At 55.8% G+C, this 15519-nt stretch overlaps 1 protein-coding gene across 4 annotated transcripts in view; it reads right to left on the reverse strand.

Annotated features, from left to right (window-relative positions):
• The window catches only part of SSBP3 (single stranded DNA binding protein 3), a 157180-nt gene that overhangs the window by 17330 nt on the left and 124331 nt on the right, over window positions 1-15519 (reverse strand). For 2 of the 4 annotated variants that reach the window (XM_012749643.2, XM_012749642.2), the window contains exons 6-9: window positions 7000-7080; window positions 6073-6132; window positions 2147-2213; window positions 1972-2048 (exon numbers count right to left, since the gene is read on the reverse strand). In XM_012749643.2, the coding sequence (XP_012605097.1) occupies window positions 1972-2048; window positions 2147-2213; window positions 6073-6132; window positions 7000-7080 (285 nt within the window). The remainder of the gene's footprint in view (window positions 1-1971; window positions 2049-2146; window positions 2214-6072; window positions 6133-6999; window positions 7081-15519) is intronic. The other 2 variants (XM_012749644.2, XM_012749646.2) reach the window with 1 other exon arrangement.

A 15519-nucleotide genomic window follows, 5' to 3' on the forward strand; every position in this document is an offset into this window, starting at 1 on the left:
AAAGAGTGCGCTGGACTGCTGGCCAGGAGCATTACCGTGATGAGATTCTCACTAAGCCAGAAGGAAGTCCTAAACTTCCAGAACATTCTGTTCTCAGTCTGATAACATCCATTGTCAGCTTTTAGAACCTCAGTACTGCTAGAGGCTTAACAAACTGTTAATGACTTCGCCAGAAAAAAAGAAGAAACCCAAAGCAATTACCAAATCCAAGCAACTAGAGATGCGAACGCTGGTTTTAAGCCCCCCCAAAATTGGAAATCATAAACTGCTTCCTGAGCTAGTTACCCTGTGCCAGCCTCACACCACGAACTTGGCATTCTCCTTCTAGCAGCCCAACAGGGCAGGTGCTATTTGAGTTCCCATTTTACAGACACAACTGCTGAGCCCCCAAGATTCATGAGGTGGGTGGTGGGATTAAATTTTCTCTCCTTCAGTTTCTACCTCCTGAATTAACCAGACCCCCGTGACATCCTGAAAATCCAAAGCCACTGCCGGTTTCTATAGCAATAACATGGGACTGCCCCGGGGCTCAGATGAGGGCCCTGCACCCCCCCAGGCAGGCAGCCTGACAGGGCCAGCTCAAGACCACCGGCAGGAAGGAGCTGCTCTGGCAGCTTAAAAGGAGTTGGTGAAAACACGGACTCTGGGGGATTTGAAAAAGGGAAGAAATAAAATACTGGAGCTGCGATTGCTGCGGGCTTGTTTCCTTTCAGGATTACAGGCCGCAGAAGATAGGGACCGCCCTAGAATCTTTCAACAGCACAGATGTGGTGGGTTTGCTGGGGGCTGGGTTTGCTGTAAACAGTCCCGGGATGGAGCAGGACTGCGGGGCTGGGGGGCAGACCCCTGTCCCTACGAAAGGGAGGGAGGGAGGGAGTATGTGTGTGTTTGGGGTGGGGGTACTACTCCACCCCCAGGGGGACCGGAAACTGTAGAGAGGACCCAGAGAATCCCAAACGCCTACCAGCAAAGAAGGGGGAGACCTTGCGGCAGACCCCCAGGCAGGGGAGGCAAGGGAGGGAACAAACCCTCCTGCTCTTGAACGGAGGAATCCCCCTCCCCTTATTCAGACTTCTAGCCCTTTTCAGATAAAGGTCTGGAGAATTCCCAAGGGGGGCGGAACACAGCAAACCCTCTGCAGTCCTTACTACAGGAAACACCACATGCAAATGCTCAGAGGGTGGCAGCAACTGTGAGAAGGTTCGGGAGCAGAACAGCCCGCCAGCCCCTTCCCTGGATGTTCTTTCCCTGTGGGGTGTGGGGCTGGGTCACAAGGAGTGACTACTTGGCTGTAATTGTAAAGAGGTATAAAAGGACACTGGAAATAGTTTCTTCCAGAGGTTTCTACACGGCCCTTTTTGGCAATGGAGGCCCAGGCAGGAGCCCGGCAGATGGCGCTGGCTAAGGCTGTGGGGTAAGTAGGTGTTGGGGGCCTGGCCCTCTGAGAAACAGGGATACAAACTCACCGTTCATTTGGCACGTGAGGAAACTGAGGCCTGCTGGGGCCCACAGAGGTCAAAGTGATTCGTCTAAGGACAAATGGTGAGTCGCAGGTGGAGCTAGGACCGCCACTCACTTGCCCTGCCTCTGGGTCCCAACGGACTGTGCCTCTTGAGCTCCTCGAGTTTGCCCCACCAGGGTGAGAGGCAGCTTTGGGACTCCCGGAGCCCCCCACAATATTTCAAAGTCCTCAAACCCCGTGCTGGGACATCCCACCCAGGAAGAATCTGCCAACTAGAAGGCCCCCCCAGAAGACTCCGTTCCCCCAGCTCCCAGGGCCCCTCAACTCTGCCTGCTAAGTAAGGTCAGCCTGCCATGGGTGCAGGGGGAGCTGGGGATGGGGACATGCCCTCCCTCTCTCACCCCTTCAGCCGGGAGACAGGGAAGACAGACTGTGGCAAGAGGAGAGAAGGCGGGGGCACACAGAGAGATGGCCAGGGAGACAGACGGACAAGACAGGTGGTCGGTTACCTGCGGGCCAGGACCCATGGGCCCCATGCCTCGGGGAGGGTTCATTCTCTGCATGGATCCTCCCATGTTGGGGTGGCCTGTGAGAGAGAGGATGTGAGTCATGCAGTGGCACAAGTAGAGGGAAGAGGAGCCCCTCCAACACCAAGGCCACCCCAGCCCCAGCTGCCCTCCCTACCTTGTTGTCGTGTGGGGTCCATGGAATTGGGCAGCAATGGCTGCGTCCCAGGAACTCCTCCCGGAGGCTGAAAGAGACACGGACACAAGCTGAGTGCTGCCCCCAGAGGCGCAGGACGGGGGCAGAGGCATCCACCTGTCTCACCTAGTTCCCCTCCTGGCCGCCTGGGGCCATGCCTATTGCCTGGTCACCCTAGCTGCAGCGTCAGCTCATCAGCTCGAGCTGGGGGCTGCTTCTGTGGGAGAGGGGCCCCCGCTCCACCTGCTGCCAAGGCGGGTCTGTGTGCCTATCAGAGCAGGAGCATTCTCTGGGCCCCACTCCCTCCTGTCCACCCGAACCCCAGCCAGTGCCATTAATGCCAAACCCCAACTGTCATTTTCCTCACAGAGACATAACTTGTTTTATCTCCACCTCCGAATTTCAGGGATTAGGAGACCCAGTAGCTAAAATCCTATCAGCACAGGAAGCCCTTTTTAAAGGGGAGCAAGGGATGAGGAGGCCACTGAGATTTAGAAGGGGAAATTGAGTTCTAGAGGCCCACAGGCCCACATCAGCAGGGCCAGATGAGCACCCAGGCAACTGCCGCCAGCTTCCTCCACATGGGACGCCACTGCAGCCCAGAGCAGCGAGGGCATGCCCAGAGCCCGGTGCAAGTGGCAGACGCTGGTGCCATTACTGCTAAGAAGGTGAGGACAGGGTGCCATGGGTTTCCTGGGCACACCTGGCACACCTGCTGTGAAAACCTATTAAAAGTGATTTATTTGGGACTGAAGTTATTTCATCTGCAACTCGAAGAGACAGAGTAATGGTCACTGAAGGGAGTTTGTCTCTAAGGCCTCAACCCTAGGACTAAACGTGAGCTCTGGTAGAAAAGCCTCTGGTGACAGCCAGTCACCTTTCCCCATCTGTCACTGCCAGTGCTACTCAAAGGCTGGGCACCTGTGACAGGGGCCGGTCCATCCCCAGGGCCCCCAGCCCTGGCTGTGCCGCTGTAGGGACGGCTGAGTGGGCAGCTCACCTGCCCTGTGCCCAAAGAGGGCAAGGTGGCGGCAAATGAAAGCCCCCTAGCTTTGGCACGGCAGTCAGGCAGGCTTGCCTGGGGGCCACACACACAAGCCTGGGGAGTGCCTGATGTCCACCAAGTAGCACTGGGCACCCGCTGCTGCCACTGCTTGGGGCGCTTAGCGTCTGACTTCCAATCCCTGGGTTTTAGCTGTTCTGACCTCCCTCTTTCTCCCAGCCCTGTTTCCTGGCCCCGAGTTCCTGAGCTCTGCATCACTTGGCTGGTCCGTCCACTGGGGGATTGGGGTTTTTACAGAGCCTGGATCCAGGAGGACCAGCCTCCGAAGCTGCCTGGATTGGGGGATGTTGACGTGGATAGGCATCTTCAGGATCAGGAGTTACCCAGAGCAGGACGACCCCCATCCAACCCGTGGGGGTTGGGCAATCCCTCCCTCTGCAGGTAGCCCAACGTTGACCACCGGTTCTTGCAGAAAGCTCCTCCTTGGTTTGCTGTGTGCCAGAATCCAGGAGCAAAGCTGGGCTATCTAGAGGCTCACAGGGGGCCTAAAAGTCACTTCACTCATGAGATGACCCCTGAGATAGGGACGGGAAGGAAGGGGCACAATGACCTAGGAAAAGGGGTTTTGCATTGAGAAGGCTGAAGCCCTCAAACACAAGAAAGTAGAAAAACAATGGCTCGCAGAGGGGGTTGTAAGCACACTGCGCACCCCCAGGGCCTGCAGGGAGAGGGTCCTCTGGGGCTGTCACACATGCTCCTGGAAGCAGGCCAGCTCTTCTCCTACAGCACCGTGGGGCAAGGCACAGGAAGCACCTGTCCTGGAAATGGACAAATCCCCACTGCACCTGCACTCTCATTCACCTGCCTGGCCGGAGGAACTCTACTGACACATGCATGGAGGTGGAGGTGGGGGGGGGGCGCTCTCTGACAACCTCAGATTCCAGCCCCTCCTCCCCTAAACCTAGCCAAACTCTGGTGTTCATCACCCACTCAGCCACCACTGCTTGAAAGAAAAAGCAACACTCTCCATACAGCTCCAAACCTCTAGCTAGGGAGGCAGGTGGGAGGGAGGCTGGCCTAGCAAAACTTTGAGGCCATGTCAATGACCCTGAGCTTCTTGTTTCCCTAAGTGCCCTCTTCATCCTCCTCACATAGGAGGCAGGTCCTCCTGTCTCTGTCCCCACACCTGTCACAGGAGAAAGCCCAGCTAACTCGGTGCACAGGGGCTTCTGTTCAACAGGCAGCCCCAACTTCAGCACTCTCTAAGACACCTGCAGGCGCAATACCTATGCAAGGGGCACATCCCTCTTTGGAGGATAAAAATGTCTTGAGCTCACAGGAAACTGGATGTAGATTTCTGATGGAGGGTGAGCAGGGAGGTTGGGCAATTGGTTTGTCACGCAAGGGGCAGATGATGGATTTATCCTCCATTCGCTCTCCTGGGTGCTTGCACATGTTTGATTATTGCTAAATAGAAACATACACACTCCTTCTCCATGTCCCTTAATTGCTGGAGGAAGGGCCACAATTACGACAAGGAAGTAGCTGCTCTCTCCCTGTTGGAGGCCAGTTTAAACCAGGGAGCGCGGCTGCTGGGGCCCGTGTGTGCAAAGGAGGCCCACTTGGTGCAGGGTTAAAGACAAGGCAGGCAGCACCTCGCAGCCGCGGAGGCCACGAGAACGGGTGGGGGGAGCACGTTCAGTTCAGGCCACGACCGGGACCAGGACCGGCTCCAGCCCAGCTCACAGAGAGACTCTGGAAAGTCGTGCCTCCATTCCCTCCTCTGTGACATATCCAAGCGTCCCTTCTTGCTCAAAAAGCTGGCTAATTCTTCTTGTTCAAATTTGCCCCCTTCGTGTCCGAGAAAATAGGAAACAAAGAACTTCTGGACCAAAAAAAAAAAAGTGGACACCTGCTAGGCAAATGCACATTAGAACTGGAGGCCCTGGTCACGAGTGAACATCTCTCCACTGTCCCTGCACCGTCTTGCTTAGGGGCTTTCCTGCAGCCTCGAGGACAGAAAGAATCGCACCCGGTAACGCCAATCTTGTGACCAAACCCCCAGAGCTCCCAAGGCAACAAGGGCTGTCTGCACTGGTGTTGCTGTCAGATTTTTGGAAGGGCTTTTGCAAAGTCATGGAAAAAATTCTGTTAAAAAGATATTTTGGCATGAAAAGAAATTTCCCTCATGCTTCTTTATAGTTTCTTTTAAGTCTGGCTATCCTCGAAGGAGGTTTCTGTTCATCTTCACCTCTCCTCCCGCCCTGGATGGGCTGAACCAGGAGGACAGCAGGGGGCCGATTTCTCCAGACCCCCAGAACTGCCCACCCTCAGGGGCCAGTGTGGGCACAGGACCCCAGGGTGAGACGCCCTCCCCATAAGCAGACCATTTCCCTCATTATGTGAATAAACCCTTCCTTGTTCTGACTTGGGTCTGGGAAGTCGAAAAACTCACAAAAGTCTTGCTCAGCTACATCCAGGCTCCTGATCTAAGCATTCCTATGGGCCATTTCACCCACTAATAGGATTCTATCTACCAGTCTTGGCTATTCTCTAAGTTTCCAGGAAAAAATGCACGTTGCCAATGAACTTCATAAAGGAAGAAGAAAGACCCTCTTCCAAGGAGGGGCTGGGAGGGAGCGATATTGCCACCTTCTCTAGAACAGCCGGAACCCTGTGATCCCACCCTGGCTGCGTCTGCTGCCACCCCCTGAACTCCGGCACGGGCTGCCCAACTCCCATCAGGAGAGGCAGGTGAATGCTGCACCATGGCACAGAGGGGACACAGGGAAAGCTGTCCCTCCACCCCTTCAATTCTGTCCCCCAATTTTTATGAGAGTCAAAGTTCACCTAAGGCCAAGTATGCATGAGGGGAGGGGAGAGAGAACGTGAAAAAGTACAGTACCTGGTTTCCCATTCTGATCGGGGGCCTGGGGCCGCCTGCGTATCGCGGTGACATAAAAGGCTGCAATTACAGGGAGTTAGTTCAATGACAGCCTGCCCCACTGCACACTGACAAACACCAACACTCTCCACTCCACTAGCATCTTTTAAGCTCTCTTTCTCCCGGTAGCCTCTTCCCTCCGGGCAAAACTTCTCTGGGCAGAGGGAACAACAGATGCACACGACAACTGTGTCTCCCAACTCCACGCTTGTTCGCAGAGATCTACTTTGGGTGGAGGGGTAGCGGCTGGGACTTTGCACAAGACGCAGAAGAACAGTTAGGTCAGTGTAGGGCAAAGGAGGAAACCCGCTCTCGGTAAGGGCAAACAAAAGAATAAGGGAAAGGACTCACACGTCACGCTGTGAGGGTCTGCAGACAAGGCCGGACATGCGCGCACACGCACAGAAACCACGGACAGAGGGGCGGGAGGGGAGCGAGGGCTGGAGGGGGCACACGATGGAAACAGGACGGAGACGGCGGGCTCCTAACTCAGCGCGGGGGAACGGGCAGGAAAGCTTTCTCAGCAGCAGGAGTGCACAGAGAAAAGGCTAGGGGTGCAGCTTCGGTTACAAACGATGGTTAACCAAACTCAAAATCCAAACCAAAAGTGAGAGAGGAAAAAACAAAAACGCAAAGGCCACTGACAAGGTCACAGAAATAGTTTTGTTCTTTTCTTTTGGTTTCATATCCAAGCCGGGTGTGATGTCCAAGGAATGAAGACTCTCTTTAGAGGGGGGAAATTTTTTTTTTTTTTAAATTCAATTTCGTCAATAACGACTGAAAGGCAATGGCTAGAGCACGTTGTGATTTTTGTTTTTCCTCTGCTGGCTCTCTGCTTCCTCCGTGCCCCGCGCCCCCCGGCGGGCGGGCCGGCCTCGGCGCGTTTACCTGACTGTGGGGTCCCATCATGCTGCTGGGATTGTGAGGTGGAGGCTGTGCGTGCGGCGAGGGCTGTGACCCCGGAGGACCCTGTGAGGCCAGACAGTAGAGGCAGGTTATAGGTCACAGCACACGGAGAAGCGCAGAAGAAGCTTAAAAGAACAAAAATTAAACCAAAACGAAGGGCGGGCGGCGGGCGTGCGGGAGGCGGGCGCTGGCTGGCAGGGAGGTGGCGGGGCTGCTGCCGAGGTCGCCGGCTCAGCGGCTCGGTGGCTAAGACGGCGAGCACGAGCGAGGGAAGCTGAGAATGCACTCACAGGGGGGGAGAGGACAAAAACTGAAATGAAGCACCGTTGTCAAAGCACACAGGAGCACGGTCCCGGACACGGTCCGCCGTGTGAGCGGAGTTTGCCATGTTAAATACGTTGGCTGACACAGGCTGAGAGAACACGGGGACACACAGAAACAGGGCGCTGACGCCTCCCAGGCCCGAACGCAGGGCGCATAAGTGCCGCCTGTGGGGGTGTGGGGGGACCCGGAAAGGCCCCTGCCCTCAAGGAGCTCACAGTCTGGGGGGGACAGACACGTGGGTATAATTCAAGGCAGGACTGATCCGGGTGGGTGAGAGGCCCGGGGGTGGGGGATGTGTCTCCAGGGGCAGCAGGGCGGGGGCACTGACTGATGGCCGAGTGAGAACAGGGGCAGAGGCAGGGGCAGGGGCAGGGGCAGCCAGCGCCACCCACAGGCGGGAGATCCGACACTGCCCGCTGCCCTCCCAGTGCAGGCGGCCCCGCCCCACAGCACACGTGCCTTGTGAGGTGGGGGTTCTCACTCCGATTTTTTACCGATGAGGAAACTGAGTCTCGAGGGACAAAGGGACTCGGCAATGACCACACAACTGGCAGAGCCAGGAGGAGAAGCCCAAGGGGCCCGAGGCCCCCCTCGCCCCTGCAGCCCAGGGGCCGGGGACAGGGCAGGAGACCCGACTGCTGGGTGGGGAGGTGCTTGGGGGGGCCGGACCCCCCACAGCAGCCAGCAATGAGCCACCCCTGTTCCAAGCTGAACCCTGTTCCACACCCCCAAAGCCCTGGGCTGAGCTGACCTCGACTCCCCCAAGAAGAGACAGGCAGGTGAAAACCCTTTAGTGGGTGGTGAAATCAATTCAGTACATTCTAACCATTATTTTTTAAAAACCTGAATCGATAAAAAAAGAATAGAAGCTATCAGAGAGCGCTGTGTATTTTAAGGCAGATATAGTTCATGAACCTCTCTTCCACGTGTAAACATAAGGGGTGTGTGTGTGTAGACTGGGTCACAATGCCAAAGGCATTTCCCACTGCGGGCCAGAGAGCAGAGAGAGGAGCCTGCCAAGGAGGCTTCCTGTGGCCACACTGGCCACTCGAGTGGATGCCCATGCGGGGGACCAGGAGCCAGGCCCCAGGCCCCAGTGCACTCTTCTCTACTTGAGATGGTGCTGTTATCCTTGGAGCTTGCTTTTGAGAAAAATTGAAAACATGCATGGGCAATGGATGTGGTTAAACTGAAAAGATAGAGGGAGACACACAGGTGAGGTTCCCCCGGTCTCCTCCCTTGGGGCCAGGCCACCAGCACCTGCTCCAGGAGGCTGAGCGCAGAGCGGGGGGAGGGGGAGGCACGCAACGTCACAGGGGCCTGTGCAGGAAACTGAGGGAGCTACTGACGACAGGCCTGGGAGTTTCTTGGCCGAGCGAGGGGCTGCTCACTTCCGGAAAGCTCCGAGGAGCAGATGTTCCCCTACCTGCCACGCTACTCATTTCAACAAGTGTGTGTCTTTCTAGCGGCTGCCAGCAACGGCACGGTTTGTTACCATGAGCAATTTTCTTAATTAACAGACATTAATTAGCCATTTAGCAATTTTGCAAGCATTTGTTTAGCGGCTTTCCTAAACATGAATACCACTGTGATAATGGCACTGATTAGAGGGTCCCCTAATTAACAGTACAGGGAAGGAAAATTGAAATCACATAAATTAAAAAGGGAGGGGAAGTTAATGAAGGCGGGACATATTTGCACCTGCAAGTCTTTTGTACCACGAAACTTGGGTGTAATGTAAACAAAACAAGATAATTCGAAGCCAACTCCCAGAAAAAGAAATATAAAGAGAATGCAGGAGGAAGGTTCAAGGGTGAGGTCCAGCTGCCAAGAGGGGGCAAAAGGCCTTCTGTCGGCTCCTAGGCTCTTGGCAAGAAGGAAGCGCCTTCTCCCTCTGTCCCCGGTAAGCGAGTGCCTCCACAGGGCCAGCGGCGTGGCTCTGGGCTCCCTCACGCCTGTGCGCCCGGTGGTCGGAGGCAGTCAGCGGCAGCCGACCCGCTGACTGGTTAGAGAACACACACGCACCCGAGAGTGTCTGGCACACAGGGGCCTCAGTGGGCAGCCATCTCTGCAAAGGGCCAACACCCAGACCAGGGCCTGGGACCCCTCCCAAGAGGTCCCCTGCGGTTCAGAGGGCAGGGCTGGTGTGCGTGCCTCGTGGAAGCTCCCCGTGGGACTCAGTGGCTGGTCCCTGAATGAGCGGAGCTTGCTCTTGACACATGCCCACGAGCAGTCGTCCCGGCCCAGCCCTGACCACACCTCTGGCCTGTGGGAGTGGTGGGGAGTTGGCTGTTAAAGGTGAGGGAGGGAACGCAGCTCTGGAGTCTCCTCAGGCTTGGAACCGGGGTGTGGAAAAATGAGAACCAGGGAATCCTGGCCCTGGCCCGCCAGTCCCCACCACCACCACCGAGAGAAAATCCCGCCGCCGCGCTGACAGAGGCGAGGACGCTCACGCCCACCGCGAAGCTCCTCTGCCCCGTCATGTGCTGGCCGGCTCTGCTGACGTTCCTCCTGGCACTGATGCCAGCGCCACCAGGGCTGTGGGCCAGGGAGCTTTCTTTCCAAAGAGCCCAACACCTGCCATTTCCTAGTGGGCCGCCCACGTCCACACAAAGCGCCTCTGTGTGCCCGCTACCTCCACCTGGCCTGGAGCTCTATCACCACATTCTCCGTGTCTGTGCTGCGTCCCCAGACCACACGGCACCAAGGTGAGAACCCCGCACAGAGTGTGGAGCCGTGTTTGGGGGAACATGTGCTCCTGCAAAACTGATAGACAAGTTGCCCGTCTCCGGGAGGCGGCACGGGCTCTGCTGCCCTGTGTTGCATTAGGCCATACAGCAGGCGTCCTCAAACTACGGCCCGCGGGCCACATGCCGGTGTTTCTGCCCGTTTGTTTTTTTTACTTCAAAATAAGATATGTGTAGTGTGCATAGGAATTTGTTCATAGCTTTTTTTAAACTATAGTCTGGCCCTCCAACGGTTGGAGGGACGGTGAACCAGCCCCCTGTTTAAAAAGTTTGAGGACCCCGGCCATAAAGAGTGGTCTCGTCTTCCCTCTCAGTCTGTGTTCTCAGCAAGAGACCTCCAGGTAGCTTTAAAGAGTTGGACTTTATGGTCTTCTCAGTTCATCACTCACTCAGGCAAAAGGCTACGCAGGAGGCAGACAGACAAGAAAGGATCTTGTCTGAGCACTCTGACCTTTGCTGTGCCAGAGGCCTCTCTCTTCCCCCAAGTCTGAGTGGACGGGGCAGGCAGAGGGGCCGTGGGGGAGGGGCGAGGGGGAGGGGGTCTCACAGCTGAAAACGCTGATCCTTTTCCCACACAAGACAACGCCCCTGGGGGCCTTCCTGGCTTCCACTTGCTGAGGCTTTTGAGGAACCCAGAATAGGCACATCTGGAAGCCTACTTGGCTAGGACGGGCCTCTGAGCCCAGCTCCGTTGAGCCCATCTCACCACCATGCACACTGGAAGATTTCTGTCGCAGGAGCTGCCTAAGTAACCCTCCCAGGACAAGGTGAGAAGAGCAGACAAGACACCTGAGGCACAGAACTCCGGGCTGGACCAGGGCGGCTGGAGTCCTTTCTAGGAGCTCAGGGAGAACCACACCTGCACAGTGGTCACCTGCTTGCTGGGCAGCTCCGACAGAGTCTGTCGTCACCTCCTCCAATGTCCTTATTTACAGGGGAGAAGACGGTGACCCAAGACGGCAGGGAACCAGTTGGTGGCTGAGCCTCATCTCCTAACTCCAGCCCATCCACATTTATTTTAGAAAAAGAAGTAGGGTTTGGAAAGAACTGGGTTCAAATCCTAGCCCTACCGCTGACTGCACTCCGTTCTCTCACCACCAGAGCAGGCCCAGTCACGGCGACAGTACCAGGGAGTGTGGCCCTGATCTGCTCTGGCGCATCTAACCCTTTGCTCCTCCCGTGAAGCTGGCCAAGTGCTCTATGTTATGGCAAGTAGAGTCGCTCGCCAGGACTACACAGTGATTCAACGGTGGAGCAGGCCTCAAAGTCTGATTCTAGAGCGGGGGGTCTTGGGTAGCCCACTCTACAAGTCTGCACGTGGCCCCTCTGTGTCGCACGTCAGGGCACAGAGAGCGGGGAGGAAATAGGAATGACTCTTAGAGGTCGGAGAACTTGGGAGTGCATCCAGATCTTGGGTGCTGAGCTCCTATGCGTCCAGCTAGCCCCATGCTGGGGTCACGGAGACACAGCAGAACCATCTTGGCCCTGGAGAGCTCCCAGGCTAGTTGGGGAGAAGAATGACACCGTGAGAAACAAGAATGACACCGTGAGAAACAAGCTTGAGTGTCACTTGCCCTGCCGTGGGCGCCAAGAGAACGTGATGGCCACCTCCCTCTCACTCCCCAGACAGGCGAGTCGAGGCCCAGAGTGGCCACTGCATGTAGGCTTGGTCCTTCCGTCAGCCAACAGGCAGCTGGGATGAGAAGCAGGGTCCCCTGACCGCCCAGGACTCTTCCGAACACACTGCACTGCTTTTGCAGGGGGAGGGCAAGGGGACCTGAACCCTCAGGGAGACCCTGATGTGGGGAAATCCCTGCTCCTGAATCCGGGAGGGGGCGGCGATGAACGCGCCCACTTCCTGTCCAGCCTTCGTGAGCCCCAGACCCTGGCAACAGACTTGCCTTCCGTCTCGGCCGGCCCCAAGGTCTCTGCCTGGAGACAACTAACTCCCACAGTTCCTTTTTATTCTCTTTCCTGTCATTTCAGCATTGGGTAGTGTTATATCCAGCAGCTTCTGAAAGCCACTCAGGCAGGGCCCGGGAGGCTCTGTTATGGGTGTGATTGAGGCAAACCCAGGGCTGTTTCACAAAAACTCCGAAGTGTGGACACTGACAGTTTGGTGATGAAGCCTTTCCCAGCATGGGCACGGTGGGGAGCAGAGTGCTCCCACGGCATAGTGGATTTGAGGCCCCATGGAAAAGCATTTCGGAATATCAGCAGGACCCCATCCCTCTCGCCCCATTCCAGCTAGTCCTGGCACCTCCTCGGAAGCCACCCCCAAGACGCAGGCTGGGGTGGGATGGGAAGGCCTCGCAGTGAGTCACGCAGGCCTGGGGTCCGACCCAGCTCCTCCAGCACCCGGCTCTGAGTCTTGGTGTCTGCGTAAGGGAAATGACAACTATGCTACACATACTGCCCCTAGTTGTCCTGGTCCCCTGTGCCTCCTGCTCCCATGGCCACTCACTCGCCATTTATAGAGAAGGCGGGAACTTGACTTGCAGGCCTCCCTCTGCCACAAATGGCACCCAGCCTGTCGAAGGCCACACACTCTCCCTCATGATGCTTCTCCTGCTCTACCCAGTCAAGTGCTCTCCAAACACAGTGCCGCTCTGTCTTGAAATCCTATTTCATATGTGCATGCCACATGGGCCCCTCAAAACTGCCTTCGCCTGCCTAGATATCACAGACTTGCAAGGAGACTTAAGTCCAGGCTTTCTGGGTTCAGAGCTGAGCCTGGGAGGAGCCTGCATGAAGACAGGCTGTGGCCCGTGGTGACAGCACCAGCCCAGAAGCACTAGGGTTGGAGTCCTGGGCCTTGGAACCCTGGGCCTCGGGTGGCTCATCTGTAGAGCAAGGGGGAAGTCAGGCCATACATTCCCCATGGGGCACAAGAGCCCCGAGAGGACTCTGTCAGCTGCGGAGGGCTACCCAAACAGAAGGCCGCCGGGAGAGGGCACCTGAGGTTTTAAGTTGCTGAGATGAAACATCCCACAGATCCTCGTCCTTCCTGACTCAGGGAGACACTGGCCACTGGTCTGGTGAGGCTGAGGAGTTGGGTTTTACCAACCCGTAGCAGGATGCGGAGGACTTGTAGCACTGGCAGCCTGTGTAACCTGCCTGTTGGGTGTGTCGCTTTAACTGCGTGAATACAAAATTAGAATAATTATGCACAAAGGGCAAAAGGCACTCCACAGACAATCCAATTTGCTCCTTGGACACAAACGCTGACAGAAAATGCTATGAAGCCCATTTTGGGGAGAGAGCCAAGGTGTACCCAGGTGCCACAGATACCCTGAATCCGTCAACATGGTCTGCCTCACCCACGGCCTCCCTGGAGTAGGGAGCTGACCCACCAGGCAGCGTGAGGGAGGAGTCAACTTCATGTGCAGCTCCCTGGAGGGAAAGTTATTTCCTCATTTCAACTCCTGGGAATGAGAGCTGGCTTCCGATCCTGCTTCAGTCTGTCCCCTGGGGAAGAGGCATGCATGCGTGCATGTGTGTGTGTGTGTGTGTAAGTGAGCACTACAGGCATGTGTGTGTGTGTGTTTGTGTGTAAGTGAGCACTACAGGCCCATGCTGGGGCTGAGATGCCAACTCGAGGGCAGAGGGCATCTGAGTCTTCTGTGTGCACACCCAGCGTACACCCAGGGGGCTGAGCTGGGCCACACCCAATGGTGGAGCCACTGCCCGGGCTGCGGCATGGTCTCCGGCGAGCTCACAGTCAAGCAGGCTGCTGGCCACCCAACAGATGTGCCTGCAACACGCAGGGCCCTCGGCAGGGTCTAGCACTGGTGCAGACCATCTTCCCAGGATGGTGAGGCAGTGACCAGTTTGAGGGAGCAGAATTATACCATGTCTTCTCCTTTGGGGTCACCTCTGTGTAAACACCAGGAATCCTCACAGCCACCGACCAAGGTCCACTCTGTGCAAAGATCAGCAAAAGGCTCATTGATTCCACACGAGCAAAGGCCCCAGCTGACCTCCCTTCCTCCCACCAGCCTCTCAAGGAGCCAGGGCAGCGTTTGGCAGACGGCGAGGGCACAAGGTCTGCACAGCTGGGAATCTGGCTCCCCAGACGTGCCGCTAAGACTCGCACAGCAGGCGCTCGGTGAAGGTTTTGTTCAACAGGCATGAGGCTGGCCTGCCTCCTGGAGGAACAGAATCAGCAGGCCGAGGTTTTCAAAACAAAGGGACGAAACATGGCAACTGAAAGTACAGGCGGCGTCCAAAACCTAACGTGGAGTTCCTCCACACGAGGCTCACCCCTGCCTCTTTCTCCAGACCTTGGATTATGCCATTGCACAGATGGAAAGGCTGAACCTCAGGGATGTGAGGTCTGACCCGCTCCTCAGGTTCAGGCTGGGTTCCCTGCACCACACTACAAACCCAGAGTAGAGGCTGGGGTCAGCTGTAGTACAAAGACCTCAAAAGCACAGCCACCAGGCTCAGCTAGCATAAGCTCAGGGCCAAATCTGAACTGCCACCTGTTTTTATAAATTAAGTTTAATTCGAACACAGTGTAAATAATAAAGTTTTATTAAAACACAGCCACGCTCACTTGTGTACTGTCCACAGCTGCTTTTGCTCTAAAACAGCAGAGTTGAGTAGCTACAAAGGCCAGATAGCTCACAAAGCCTAAAATATTTCCTAGCTGGTCCTTCCCAGAAAACGTTTGTGGACCCGCAAGCTAAATGATGATTCTCAAGACCGAAGAGGGAAAAAACTGGGGTCTTTTTTAATTCTCAAGGAAAAACAAAACAGTACTATACTTACTTTCTGATTTTTAACCTCATATCGCTCTTGTAAGACAAATGAAGAAAAAATTAACCCCATTTTACAAAGGAGAAAACTGAAGTCTAGCAACATTAAGGTATGAATTATCACAGCCAAGATGTATCCCACTGAGGACAAACAGGATGAGCACTGGCCCCGGAGTCCGCACACCTGAACTCTGGTTCTCACCAACATGCTGTATCACCTATCAGTGGGCCTGGTGCTCTTGGCCACTGACCTTGAACAAGACGAAGTTCACCATTGAAAGCCCAGCATTCACGTCTAGCAGCTGGTCCCAGAGTACCTCCTTGCTGGTACCTCCCCTGTTTTATTCTTGCCACAATGCTGGGGAATGAGCCACACCCCCCTGCTTGCCAGCACAAACATTCTGGGGCCTTGACTCCCAGCAAACCATTTAAACCCTTTCCAGTGGTGTGAATGCCTGCAGGGGTTCTCTGGGGGCAGCCAGGAAAGGGCTCGGCCTCAAATGGCTGTGGCTGGGATGGGGTAGGATATAAGAGAGATGACTTTGCCTTCAGCCGCTAAATCCTTGGAGCCTTCCTACTGGAGACTGTGTGTGTGTGCATGTGTGTGTCCATGTAACTGGGCACTTTTTTCAGGGATATAGGCAAAAACATCAACATCCAGAATGTATGGG

Source organism: Microcebus murinus, chromosome 2, assembly GCF_040939455.1.
Source record: "Microcebus murinus isolate Inina chromosome 2, M.murinus_Inina_mat1.0, whole genome shotgun sequence".
In the NCBI taxonomy this organism is placed as follows: Eukaryota; Metazoa; Chordata; class Mammalia; order Primates; family Cheirogaleidae; genus Microcebus; species Microcebus murinus.